The 13,387-nt window shown below is 44.4% G+C and overlaps 1 protein-coding gene and 1 long non-coding RNA gene across 5 annotated transcripts in view; one reads left to right on the top strand and one right to left on the bottom strand.

The window, feature by feature from the left end:
• LOC130149164 (C-C chemokine receptor type 4-like) lies at positions 1–6,033 on the bottom strand. Of its 4 annotated transcripts, none has more exons than XM_056338484.1 (3): positions 5,714–6,033; positions 2,664–2,782; positions 1–1,484 (listed from the first exon to the last, which is right to left on the bottom strand). In XM_056338484.1, exon 3 carries the CDS (start codon positions 1,467–1,469, stop codon positions 393–395), a length of 1,077 nt encoding a protein of 358 aa, XP_056194459.1. In that variant the 5' UTR covers positions 1,470–1,484; positions 2,664–2,782; positions 5,714–6,033; the 3' UTR covers positions 1–392. The 4 variants fall into 4 exon arrangements, with proteins under 4 accessions (XP_056194459.1, XP_056194462.1, XP_056194461.1 ...); XM_056338487.1 differs by lacking the exon at positions 5,714–6,033 and adding an exon at positions 3,063–3,092; XM_056338486.1 differs by lacking the exon at positions 5,714–6,033 and adding an exon at positions 3,035–3,056.
• LOC130149166 (uncharacterized) overlaps positions 3,233–13,387 on the top strand; it is a 22,530-nt gene continuing 12,375 nt past the window's right edge. The window contains exons 1-2 of the long non-coding RNA XR_008821816.1: positions 3,233–5,734; positions 8,356–8,449. This is a non-coding gene — a long non-coding RNA (uncharacterized LOC130149166). The remainder of the gene's footprint in view (positions 5,735–8,355; positions 8,450–13,387) is intronic.

The raw sequence follows: 13,387 nt of genomic DNA on the forward strand, positions 1-13,387 counted from the left end.
TCCTATTCAAACAAATATATTTTCCAAATGCACATACTGATAACAAGCAGCTCTCTCTCCTCTGCCCCTCTGTGTAGGCCAATCTCTGTCTTGATGCTTGTGAAGAAGCAGCACAGCATATAGTGCTTTGCTGAAAGCTGAGGCTGCTGTTACGTCTGAGCAGTGATCTGTAATTGCAGCAGATAAAACCTGCACGTCTATCTCCCACATTGCACATCTAGGACACCTTCTGTCATAACATTCAGAAAATCTAGAAGCAGAAATCAAAGCTGAAGTAATTAATTATCTGGCAGTAGCTTATTGTGAAATGCATGTGCATTTGTTTAGCTTTTCAAAGTTCCTGCTTTTGTCAGTTTGTTTGGTGGTGAGTTCAGTGGCTGATCTGAAACACATTACAGAGCATCTTGATCCCCTGTAGATTGCGTGTGGAATGAATTAGTAGATTCAGTGTGGTAAGTGATGTGAACTCCGCACCACTTGCAAATAACTCCAGGTAACCGCCAGTTCTTAAAGAGCATCTTCAGGTACTTCTTAAATTTTTCTCCCATGAAGAAGTAGATGACCGGATTGAGGCAACAGTGAAAAAGGCCGAGGATTTCTGTTACCTGGAAAGCATAGTCCAGATTCCTGCTCGCTTGACAGTCTCTAATGACTCCCACAGTTTCCAGCACTTGTAAAAAAATAACAATGTTGTAAGGGGTCCAAAAGAAGAAGAACATGATCATGACAGCAAAGATCATCTTCACAGCCTTATTCTTTTTCTCATTTTTACAGTGAACTAATGTTTTAATAATCATGGAGTAGCAGAATGTCATAACTATAAAAGGGATTAGGAGCCCTAGAATGTTGATTTCCAAAGTGGAAAAAAGTTTCCACGTTGTGAAATTACCTGGATATCTCAGCTTGCAGGTAGTATAATTGTGTTCATTAAAAGATTCTCTAAATACAAGTTCTGGAACTGAGGCCGAAAGAGCTACTAGCCATACAACGAGGCTAGTAATCAAGCCATGGAAAGCAGTCCTTGCTTTCAAAGAAAACACTGCACGAACAATTGCTAGGTATCTGTCTATGCTCATAAGCGTAATAAAAAATATCCCACTGTAAAACCCAACCAGGTAGATCCATGAAATGATTTTACACCAGGGAGTTCCAAAAACCCATTGGTCTATCGTGAAATAAGACCAGAAGGGCAAGGATAAAACAAAGAGCAAATCGGAGATGGCAAGGTTTAGCAGGTACACATCAGTCATGCTCTTCAGCCTCTTGTATTTGAAGAGGACCACAATGACCAGAACGTTTCCTGTGAGCCCGACCAGGAATACTAGGGTATACAGAACAGGTAGGAAGGAGGCTGCAAACCTCTTGACGCTTTCCTTACTGCATGGTTTTGGAGCATCATTGTAATTATCGTAGTAGTCATAGAAGGTTGAGATTTCAACTTCAAAGGACTCTGTACTTGAAGAACTCATGTTTTCCCCCAGTTCCTGAGAAAGAAAGAATATAAAAATGCTAGTGACTTTCAGTGCCTGAAGACCGTGTGCTTACTCTGCAAGCCTGCATCACTAGCAGAGACTGACTGCCAGTTCCAGCACGCTTCTCATTACAGGTTCTCAAATGCTATTTAAGCATTATGGGATGCATAGGCACACTTGCAAAATATACTGTCCTTAACGTGCATGTGCATAGTCCTTGGAACACTGCAACTTGGATGTCAAGCACACAGAGCACACTGTTCAAGTGGTGGAGAGGAAAGCAAATAATAAGGAAAGGTACAGGCCACAGATATCAAATCAGAGAGGGAGGAATCCTTTGTGGGATAAAGTAAAAAGCAAAGGCACTATTCACAGCGGTTCAGGATTTCACCCGCTTTCCTAATCAGACAAACATCACTGTAAGAAGTTTGTCTTCATAAGTTGACCCTTCTAATGAAATTAAGCTTACTGAAAGCTGATGTGAGTTTTCAGTCAGTGCTGTTTTCTGTGGCTAACAGAAATGTGTCATTTTCATATGTACTTTTCTAATAGGCAGAGACAGAGTTTTAAGTGATGTTAGTTTGAAGTAACTAACTTGGACACAGTGCGACTATATTGCTTATGTATTACTCTGTGTGTTATTCCCATAACAGCGTCATTTTTTTTAGCCTACTGTACCAAAATTTTTCTAAGTCTGAGTTATGTTCTTCCCCTTTATTTTTTTTAATAGAAAACAGAAGAGTTGAGTATAGTCGCTTTAGTTGTCTTTGCGCCGTATGTTGTAACAAACATTAACTATCATTAACCTGACCCCTTCTGTGTGTAGGTAGTTCCAGGCATGACACCTCTCTGGCCTCCAGTTCCGTTCTGTTATACACAGAGAAGAATTTTATCTGAATTACGAGTCACAGGGTCAAAACTGTTTGACACCAATGGTCTAGACATGACAGTTTCCCAACAGCTGCACCTAGACATACCTGAATTTAATCTAGATTCAGCATAATATACTTAAATATTTAAAACTGAAAACATGCTCACAGAACACACATACACCCACTTCTGATGATGCAGGATTCTTTAAAACTGGTTACCTTAGCAGCAGCAAAAGGTAAATGAAAAAGCATTACATTCACGCACATGATGAGTATACGATACACAACTGTTTCAGCAACTGCAGTTTTTTAATTTTACCTTTTCCTTCCTTCTCAGATGATGTGAAGAAGCTTCTTTGCTCTAAGTGTGCAGAATCATTTGCTTCTCACCGGGTAGCTCTGAGAGGCAGGTGCTGCCCACACAGTGATATCCAGCAGCTGCAAAAAGCAGATGTCACTAAATAGCTGCCTGTCTCTCTTAACGGAAACTTTGTACTTCCTTACAGATTGTATCACAAGTGCTTTTCTCCCCAGTGCTCATAAGAGCTGGTCCCTTAAATTCAGAAATAAATTTAAATACATCTTAATGTGTAAGAAAATGCGAAGTTCCCACTGAGAGCCTGATTACTGAGTTAAAACAGCTTCATTGTATGCAATAATCGTTAAAATAGATGTCACTAAGCAGCTCACATTCCCCAGAAGCCTTATTCTTTCTTACGGGTTGTAAAATGCATCTTGACGTTTGATTATTCTATTCTGCAATTACCTGTAGTGAGCAAGAGGAGGAAGGCACTTTGTGCGTATGTGGAAGGGGTGTTTCTAGTCCCCCTCCTTCAGATAACTGATTTTGCAAATTATGCTGTGTACCTGTAGAAGAAATGAGCTGTATAGATTTAGTAGGGAAGGCTCCTTTTATTCATTGTTGTTTGATTTTCCTAACTCCTATTTACCTTGCTAAAAAAAGAAATGAAGGCATGTTAAATTCATGCTAACTTTTTGCTTGATGTCTCCTGTAGCAGGTTTTATGTACAGCAAATGTACTTCCTATCGCTGGCCTGGCACAAATGGTCGTAGTGGTCAGAATACCATATAAGAAATAGCATGTGTGTGCATGACAGTGTAAGGGCAGAGGGTGCTGAGGTTTGCCATAGTGCTTGTCACAGGGGGAAGCTCAGCAGCTTTTATGAACTTCTCCTGAAAGTGCAGTGGGCCCTGTCTGTCTTTTGGGGGATCCTGGAAAACGAGAAGGGAGCACAGAGGACATGTGCTAGCGAAATGGGATGATTTAGGGTCCTGCCAGCAGAACAGCTGTGCTAGTAGCTGGCAAGTGCTGCTCTCCTTTATGTTACAGTAGAGGCCAGTCAAGAGGAAGTAAAAGCCATTTCTCAACAGGGGAGGCTGCTTGCTTGTTCACAGGGGAACCTGAAGAGACACAATGAGAAGCAGAAACATGAAAGCTACAGGAGGTGGCTGGGAGGGTAGAAAGCATCATAGATCTCAGTCCGGGAGAGGCTGTATGTCTTGTAGTTTGACCTCCGGTGTTACTCTGCACACGGGTATAGCTTTTGTTCAGTTATGCTGTGTTGCTATTCCGTATGCCTCTGACGTTGTTACTCTGCCCAATGACTTCCATTTGGCTGAAGTGTTTCTTCCAGAAAAGCTTGATGTAAGGACAGCATGAGATGTGGGACATATTGGTTTCATGTTTCACCAGAATAAAACAATTGTATGGGAAGTAGCTTCTCAGTCATCTTTCACAGGTTGTATCTGTATTTAAGTCTGTCGCTGCGAGATGTTCCTCCACTGCAGGGTATTGCTCTGCAGATCATATATGTCTTCTCTTCAGTTTGCTGGCAGACCTTTAAAGATGTCAACATCGCGTGAGCAGGCAATGCTGTGGTACCATTTTCATCAGCTCTGCTCAGAGAAACTAGAAGCTGTTCCTGTTGCTGCTGTTGTGTCTGTCCAGGGGCCTCACTAATCTCTTCTTGGATGTGTTCTCGTACTAGGGGCACAAGTTCAGCTCTTCACCCACAATTACAATGACCAAATCTTTCTTTAAGCATCTGCTTTTCAGGAAAAAAACCACCTTTTGCTCTGCAGGCATTGTTCTTTCTTAGTTTGTGCTGTAATGTTTTTGGCTCGGTAAACCACTATGCATCTGTGTGCTTATCTTGTCCCGCTCAGTATTTTCTACTCCATCAAACTAGGCATCTCCTTTGAATTTCATCAATGGTAGTTTTTTCTTGATTTCCAGATGAAGTAGTGAATATAAGTGAATCCAGATACGATCTCTTTTCTAGCCTGTAAGAACACTTCTTAGTTAAGGGATGATTTCCCATCATCAGCTACCTCTTGAGATCTGGTGACCTGTCCATAGCACACATGCCATACTTCAGATATGCTTCTGATCTTTCAGTCATACTGGTAGCAGGGACCAAAGTCTGCATCCTTATGAATGCCAGTTTGGCACTATTCATACGACAGTGGCCTGAAGAAAGGACCTATCTGACATACTGCCTTTTGCTTAGTACTAGAATTCCCAGCAGAGAATGCTTTCTAAGCAGCTCTTTGTATCTGCTTGCTGCCTTGTGGTGAAAGCTGGGCTGCTACCACCGGAGGAGTAGGGCAACAAAGGCTCCTTCTCGCACACCTGTGCGACTGTGGTGAGGTGGAGACGAATGGCTGGACCACACTGTCTTGCAAAGCAGCGGCTGTGTTGGAGAAGCCTGCCATACCAATGCATTTCATCCTGCATAAGCAAATGAGAAGGTCTGTCTTTGTAAGGAGACTCGGCAAGAGGGGGTGTCTGCAGAAAGAGGAATGCTCTGCCACAAAAAGAGGAGAATGGTTGTGGCTACAGATGGTGAAAACTTCGGATGTGTGAACTCCAGAAAATGAAGCTAAAAAAATACCTGCTAGTCATGCAAATCAAGAAGATAAAAATGAAGCCTGAAACACCTGATAGTTTACAGATGAAAAGAGCCCCTGGGAGAGCCCGTGAGGAAAACTACAGAGAAGACAAACATAAAGGAAATCTCTAAGCAAATGAGATGATGCAGAAAATGGATGAGAGGTGTTGTGAGTGAAGATCCTGCAATGGCTTGGAGAGAAAGAGGAGTGAAAGGGACTAAGCATAACTGTAGTCCATAGTAGAGGAGCTCTGAGTTCCCTTCTAACGTGGCAGCATGTCTTTTTTTCATCTCCTATTTGGTGAAGAAGAACCTGGCACAGACTAACAAAGGGGGAATAGCAGGAGGCAGCAAGGCTATGAGGAAAGGGGGAAAAGGATCTCGGTGAGATGTAGAGGATGTTGCTGTAAAACTGACAGATCGGCAGGGGAAGGTGAGAAGAAAGAAGTCGTCTTACCTCTTTGCTAGATGGTATCAGGTATGTGGCACTGACCAAATAAATCATGAGAGTGTGGAGAAGTGGACCAAACCTGATTTGCCTGACTGGGAGGAGATTAACCTTTTTTATGGGATGGAGAGAGGCACGTTAAAACCAACAGAAGGGAACTTAATAAAAGCAAAAGCAGAACAACCCACACCATGAAAACCTTGCTTCTCAACAAAAGATATTTCAGCCACTCCCACTTTTACGGAAAGTCTTAGCATTAACTTGCCATTTTACAGGATGCTTAAGAGTCTTGCCCAGGGAAGAACTAGAGATGGATGTTTATCTAATCTGCTAGTTAGGCTGTAAGATACCACTGATACGCCAGTGCACCATCCATTCCCTCTGATATCAGTGTTGGCCATAGATGAGGGTTCGGAAGTGTTTATTAGAGAAGTTCTCATCCAGAAGAAACTGCCTCAGGAGAGAAGCAGGTGATGGTAACTAAAGATAGCCAACTATTGCATGAATCAGTATTTTGACTGATTGTGTGGATCGGCGCAGGATCCAGGCCACCAGAGTCACAGCTGGATAAACAATTACCTTTCTCAATAAACTGTTGTCTTCGTCAGGTGGCCAACCCCTTCTTGTGTGGTCAGGGTTTGTGCAGTTCTTTTGCAATTCCAGTGAATTTGAATCACAGTTTGCATATGTGTAGTTCCCACCCTTGCTCATTAGCAAAGTGTTTGTGCCACCTCTTCGTTGTGCAGTTCCTTTCTTTGTAATCTTTGCTTTATTCCATATTTCCTGTGCATGACTAAAACTGCAGCAATCTGAGAGAGAGCTAAAAAAAAAAGGAAAATGAATTAATTTCCTGTCTACACGTTGTCCCAGGTGATTCACTCATAATTTACCTCAAATCTTTTTGAACATACAAATTCCCTTTGGCTGAGACAGCTGTTTGTGCTGACAAGTGAGAGATTTAAACCCAAAATGTCTTTTCCTTTCTCAATACTGTTAAGTTGCAATTCCCTGCGTTTTTTTCGTTCAGTGGTCCAGTCCTAGGAATTCCGTTGTTTGTGTCCACTGGCAATTCTGTGAATGGTATTTGCCGTGGTTTTCCTCAATGTGATTTGCTTTTTTTCCATGTGCTGTGCTCATAAAGCTGCTGTATTCAGAATTCCTCATAAAAAAGAACTGAAACTTCAAACCTCAAACATCACAGAAACAATTTGTATTTTACAAACGCTGAATTTTACTTTGTTGTGTTTTGGTTTTTTTACAGAATCACTGCTGCAAAAAACATGAGTTGTATTCTTCCTAAGTGTGAAATGAGACCATGAGGAACTTTCTTTGTCTTGTTCAGTGATCTATCAAATATTCCCAAGATGTTTCTATAGTAAGATGAGAGATTTGGGCTGTTTCCACTCTGAGGAGCAGTTGATACCTGAAATAATTTTTTTTTCTTTTTTAAACATCTCAGCTAGTATCTAACCATCACTACGTTGTCCCCGTTAAAGGCTGGTCTCTCCTAAGGAAAAAAAAAAAAAAAAAGACAGGGCAGCAGTGAGTAACAGAGGTCTGCTCAGGCCAGTCTGTTTGGTGCTTATTGCAGTGAGTTTAGATACAGAGGAATGATGGCATTCTGGCATACAGGCTTTGGTTTCTGTTTGCTTTGTGGTGGTCTCTAACACTGTAGTTGTTGGTCGTCTTAAAAAGCTTATTAAATGACTGGCCTTATCCTAAACATTTGCACAACAAGTATCTTTGCAGTCTCTCCTGCCATGGTCCTTACACAGCAGTTGTAACACAATGCAAGCTGGTTAGAAAAAACAAAGTATTTGCAGAGGATCAAGACTGAGAAAGAACCAATAATTGCTCTTATAAGTTAGTCTTCTTTCTATGTTTGCTGAGACCCAGGAACTGCCATCACACAGTAAAAGCCGTTTTGCTGCAAGTCCTCTTCAAGACAAGCTGTACAGCCAACTTCCATAGTACTCATTTCGCTTTTAGTAGCAAGGGATACCATTCAGGGCACTGAAATAAAACTGTGATAGCAACAATAAAAGGTTTTCATTGGAATTTCTCTCTCGTCTTGCGATTTGCAAGATATTCTGATGTGTTCTGTGAATCATTGATGAAACTGCTTGTAGCAAATGTAACATCCACAGACTCTGTGGATATTAGATTTGCTCTATAGCAGGCAAATTTTAAAAAAAAAAAACTCAAGAGAAATTGATATTTCTTCCAGCAGCAGAATGTAGTGACTAATTTCTTCTTACTTTCCATAAACATATATTCGCACTGTGTTTGTTCATCAGTGACTCCAGTTGCTGGCCTGAGGTGTCCTCCTTAAATGACTTTTTAAATAGCCCAGTGTTTAATAATACCACCCTCTGGTGGAAATGCAAAGAAACCATTGACACTAAAGAAGGGCAGAAGCAATGGCAGAGCAAGCTTAGGACAGAGGGTCCTGCATGAGCAAGGGTTATTACAGGGGTAGTGAGAGGTTATGGTGACTCTGGAAATACTTGGCTCCAGGTGCTGTTAGCCTTGTGTAAAAAGATGTATGCCACTGCCTATAGCTGCCTTTTCTGGATCTGACTTACCTTAAACTCTGGCCTGTGCATTCACTGTCTTTATGGTATCTGGTATTTTGTCCATCCCTTGCACAGAAGCCTTCTGAAACCTGAGCTACCTGGAGGATCTGGAGAGCAGGGACCAGCAATGAGACCAAGAAGAAGGAACTTAACAAGAGACCAAGTGGTGGTGAGCCTTAATGATTCAAATGAGAGTTCCCTTAGAAAAAATTGGCTAACAGCAGTACAAGGGTACATATTTCCTAAGACAGGACCATAAGGAGGAGAGGGGCTACAACAAAGCAAAGACTCACTGAAGAGGGGCTCTGAACCACTCAGGGGTGATAACCTGGTCAAATTTTAGTCAGCTTTAATACTACCATTTACAAAATAGACAAACCCAGCTTTGAGCTGCCTCAGACCCCTTCCTTCCAGGCTAAAGAAAATGTGCTGGTGAAGGTTTTTCATCTTACTAGAAGGTCTGGTGAGACTCACAGAATGGTCAGGGCTGGAAGGGATCTCTGGAGATCATCTAGTCCAAGCCCCTGCTAAAGCAGGTTCTTCTAGAGCAGGGGTCCTCAAACTTTTTAACCAGGGGGCCGGCGCGCGGATGAAGTGGCAGGCAGTCATCTGCGGCTGCTTGGTTTCCCACCCCAGCCCCCAGCTGGGGGGTCTGTAAATACCGGGGGCCGGATTGAGGACCCTGGGGGGCTGTATCCAGCCCGCGGGCCGTAGTTTGAGGACCCCTGTCCTAGAGCAGGCTGCACAGAATCACGTCCAGGCAGGTTCTGAATGTCTCCAGCGAAGGAGACTCCACAACCTCTCTGGGCAGCCTGTGCCAGGGCTCCGTCACCCTCAGAGTACAGAGCGGTTTGCTCACATTCAGAAGGAGCTGCCTGTGTTGCAGTTTGTGCCCGTTGCCCCTTTGCTGTCGCTGGGCAGCACTGAAAAGAGCCCGGCCCCGTCCTCTTGACACCTGCCCCTAAGATATTTGTATGCATCAGTAGGATCCCCCGTCAGTTCTCTCTTCTCCAGGCTGAACAGGCCCAGCTCCCTCAGCCTTTCCTCACTGGGGAGATGCTCCAGTCCCCTCATCCTCTTTGTAGCCCTCCACTGGACCCTCTCCAGTAGTTCTCTGTCTCTCTGGAACTGGTGAGCCCAGCACTGGACACAGCACCCCAGATGTGCCTCACCAGGGCAGGGCAGAGGGGGAGGATCCCCTCCCTCGACCTGCTGGCCGTGCTCCTGATGCAGCCCAGGACCCCGTTGGCCACAGGGCTCGCTGCTGGCCCATGGGCAACTTGCCATCCACCAGCACTCCCAGGTCCTTCTCTGCAGGGCTGCCCTCTGGCAAGTCTGTCCCAGCCTGCACTGGTGTGTGGGCTTGTTCCTCCCCAGGTGCAGGACCCTACATTTGCCTTTATTGATCTTCATTAGCTTCTTCTCCACCCAACTCCAGCCTGTCCAGGTCTCACTGAATGGCAGCGCAGCCTCTGGTGAATCAGCCCCTCCTCCCAGTTCTGTATCACCCGCAAACTTGCTGAGGGCACACTCCATCCCTTCATCCAGGTCACTGATGAGTCAAGTTGACCAGGACTGGACCCAGTACTGACCCCTGGGGAACACCACTAGCTACAGGCCCCCAGCTGGACTCCGTGCCATTGATCACAACCCTCAGAGCTCTGCCATCAGTCAGCTCTCAGTCCACCTCGTTGTCCGCTCATCTAACCCGCACTTCTGAGCTTACCTATGAGGATGTTATGGGAGATAATGTCAGAAGCCTTGCTGAGGTCAAGTAGACAACATCCACTGCTCTCTCGTCTACCTGGCCTGTCTTTCCGTCATGTCCCTAGAGATGTCCTAGGGAGATGTCCCTAGGAAGGGCTGGAAGAGCAATTCCTGTGCATGCTTAGCCAGTTCCCTACCCCTGAGTGTTTTTAGGCCATTAGCACTAATGCTTGAGGCCCTCCCAGTGGGAAATGCTCCCTGTTGCTGTGTGCTCCTGCTATAGCCAAGTTAGGGTCTATATTGCTCAGCAATTGCTCTGGACAAACGAGATGTCAGTGGGCTGGGGACAAGAGTGGTGCAACAACCTGCTCCAGGTGCCTTTTAGACATACCATGTCCTTCTAGTTTGCTCCTACCTGGTTAGAACCTGGAAAAATAATTGAAGCTGCAGCTCAGAGTTTCAAGCAGTCCTTACATGTAAGGAACTGTGCTGGTTAAGTGTGTAGGAAATTGCACATAGAAATAGCAGCACATGTCTGGCACTAGAGGGAACTGTCTTGTCAGCAGATGTGTAGAACGAGCTACTGTTCTGCTTCCTCAGCTTCCTCATTGTCTTTGAATATGCCCTGCAAATCATGGCCATTGCAAACTGTGCTGCTGTTTCTTTGTGACATAGTGTGGTGGGCTGGTGCCCACCAAAGCTGCCCTATCACTCTCCTCCTCAACGGACAGGGGAGAAAAAATATAACGAAAGTCTTGTGGGTCGAGATAAGGACAGGGAGATCACTCAGCAGTTACAGTCACAGGCAAAACAGACTTGACTTGGGGAAAGTTAGCTTAATTTATTACTATCAAAATGACAAAAAAAACACTTTCCCCCCACCCCTCTCTTCTTCCTGGGCTTAACTTAATTCCTGATTTCTCTACCTCCTCCCCCCGAGTGGCACAGGGGGACTGGGAATGGAGGACCAGGAATGGAGGTTACAACACATGTTGTTTCTGCCACTTCTTCCTCCTCACACCCTTCCCCTGCTCCAGCGTGGGTCCCTCCCACGGTGTGCAGCCCCTCAGGCACAGGCTGCTCCAGCGTGGGTCCCCCACAGGTCACAAGCCCGGCCAGCAACCCTGCTCCAGCCTGGGCTCCTCTCTCCACAGGTCCTGCCAGGAGCCTGCTGCAGCACAGGCTTTGCACAGATCACAGCCCCCTTTGGGCATGCCCCTGTTCTATCATGGGTTCCTCCACGGGCTGCAGGTGGATACCTGCTCCGCCATGGACCTCCATGGGCTGCAGGGCACAGCCTGCCTCACCATGGGCTTCACCACGGGCTGCAGGGGAACCTCTGCTCTGGCACCTGGAGCCCCTCCTGCCACCCCCTGCACTGACCTGGGGGTCTGCAAGGATGCTGCTCTCATGCATTCTCACTCCTTTTACACAGCTGCAGGTTTTTTTTCACAGATTCCCCCACCCCGCTTCTTAAATATGTTCTCTCAGAGGCACTACCACTGTCACTGCTGGGCTCAGCTTTGGCCAGCGGTGGGTCCACCTTGGAGCAGCTGGCACTGGCTCTGTGGATGTGGGGGTAGCTTCTGGCATTGTCTCACAGAAGCCACCCCTGGAGCCCATTGCTACCAAAACCTTGCCATGCAAATCCACTACACATGCTGCTGGGTTTAACTTTAATGTAGCAATTGCAACATTTATGGGCTACATGCAAACTTCTTGTGGGAGAAATGCAGCTTCTTTCTGTTGTCTGCATTATCCCAGCATATGGACCTATATACAGCTGAACTGTTGGGCTGCAGCTGAATATGGAGCAGTGACAAATGAGTATAACTTATCAGAGACTTAAAATCTGAGTGGGGCGGAGAACAGACTGTCCTAGTTACAGCTTCAGTTGGTAAGTAGATAATATACCCTGTATAGTGAAAAAGATGTGGCAGAGTCTTTGCTTGCATTCTCTGTCCCATTCACTAACCTCTGCCTTCAGCGATATAAAGTTAATGTGCTCACACTTGGAAGTTTGGTAAATGCAAACTGTTCTTCACAAGCAAACCATTTCCCCCATGTCCAATGGGAGCTATTTTACAGTATTTCTTTTAGAAGGGGAATGACAAATGCAACATATTAACTACAGACATTTGTGTATTGAATATTAGTGTAACAAACATAATTATACAGAAACAGTTGGTGTGTATTCTTTTCTGCGTTGAAACCAATGTGTCAACACTGACACTGCAAAACCCAGGGCTTGAGGTTTGGGTGTGTATATGTTGAAAACCAAGCTCTTGCAGTAGTTAGCGATTGAATTAGGAAGTTCTTATTAACAATGGCAACAGAATTATTACCAGCTTCAACAGAAGCTGTATGTATGTGACAAGTGTCAAAAAACATCCTTTAATACTTACAAATTGTTCTCAATTTTATCTTCAATTACCAGATTTAAATTTCCAAATAGGAACTCTGGAATTCACAGGTTTTCGTTAGAGTTCCTGATGTCTTACAGAGTTAAGAAGCTGAAGCGCAAACAGTAAATCTTTGAGCAGGACTGGGTAAGTCCTTAACACAGAAAATATTTAATTCACTACTAAAACGTAGCCATTTTAGAAGTGGTGTGTAAATGGCCATTGGCAAAGCACTGCGCTATGCTTGGGCAGTAGCTACAGAGGAAAAATGCTACCTGCTAGGAGCTGCAAAAGCAGCGGTGGGTAGAATTAGTGCAACTTCTAGAATTCAGATGTGGGGAGAATAAAGCTTATAAGTAAGATTTTATTTGGAAAACTCTCCTCTGTTTTTTAGTGAAAGCAGGATGTGGGACTTGCACGGTTGGGTCTTGTCCCCTCATTGACAACAGGGTGTCCTTCTAGGACAACACTTTTGTATTACCTATGAGATCTCAGTGAGGGACTTGCAAAGGTGGTAGAGACAAAATGAAAATGACAGGACTGAACCCGTACCCAGTGTGTTTATAAGTTGTTCTCTGTGAAATACAGCCTTAAAACTTTGAACTACCCTGGACCAGGACTTCAGATCCACTCCCACCAAATTCTAAACCCAAAGGAAATACGTGGGTAGTGACTCCTTCTGATGCCACTAGTGAAAATGGTGGCTTTCACCACTGAGCGATTTCCTAGGTCAATATGATGCTCTGACTGGCTGCATTTCTAAATTTTCTGTACAAGTTAAAAACTACAAGAGTCAATGAAAAGAATTCAAAGTGACCATGCTCAACTTAAAAATGAAGAAACATCAATTCTATGATTTTGGGACTGTGATGTGATATTTGAATGAGAGGGATTTGCTGTAGCACCTAAAAAAGATACTGATTTCCACGTATCTCACTACAAGCAGTTTGGCTAAATATGTGTCTTGTTCATTCTATTTATAAATTGAACATGAAATA

This window comes from Falco biarmicus, chromosome 4, assembly GCF_023638135.1.
Source record: "Falco biarmicus isolate bFalBia1 chromosome 4, bFalBia1.pri, whole genome shotgun sequence".
Classification (NCBI taxonomy): domain Eukaryota; kingdom Metazoa; phylum Chordata; class Aves; order Falconiformes; family Falconidae; genus Falco; species Falco biarmicus.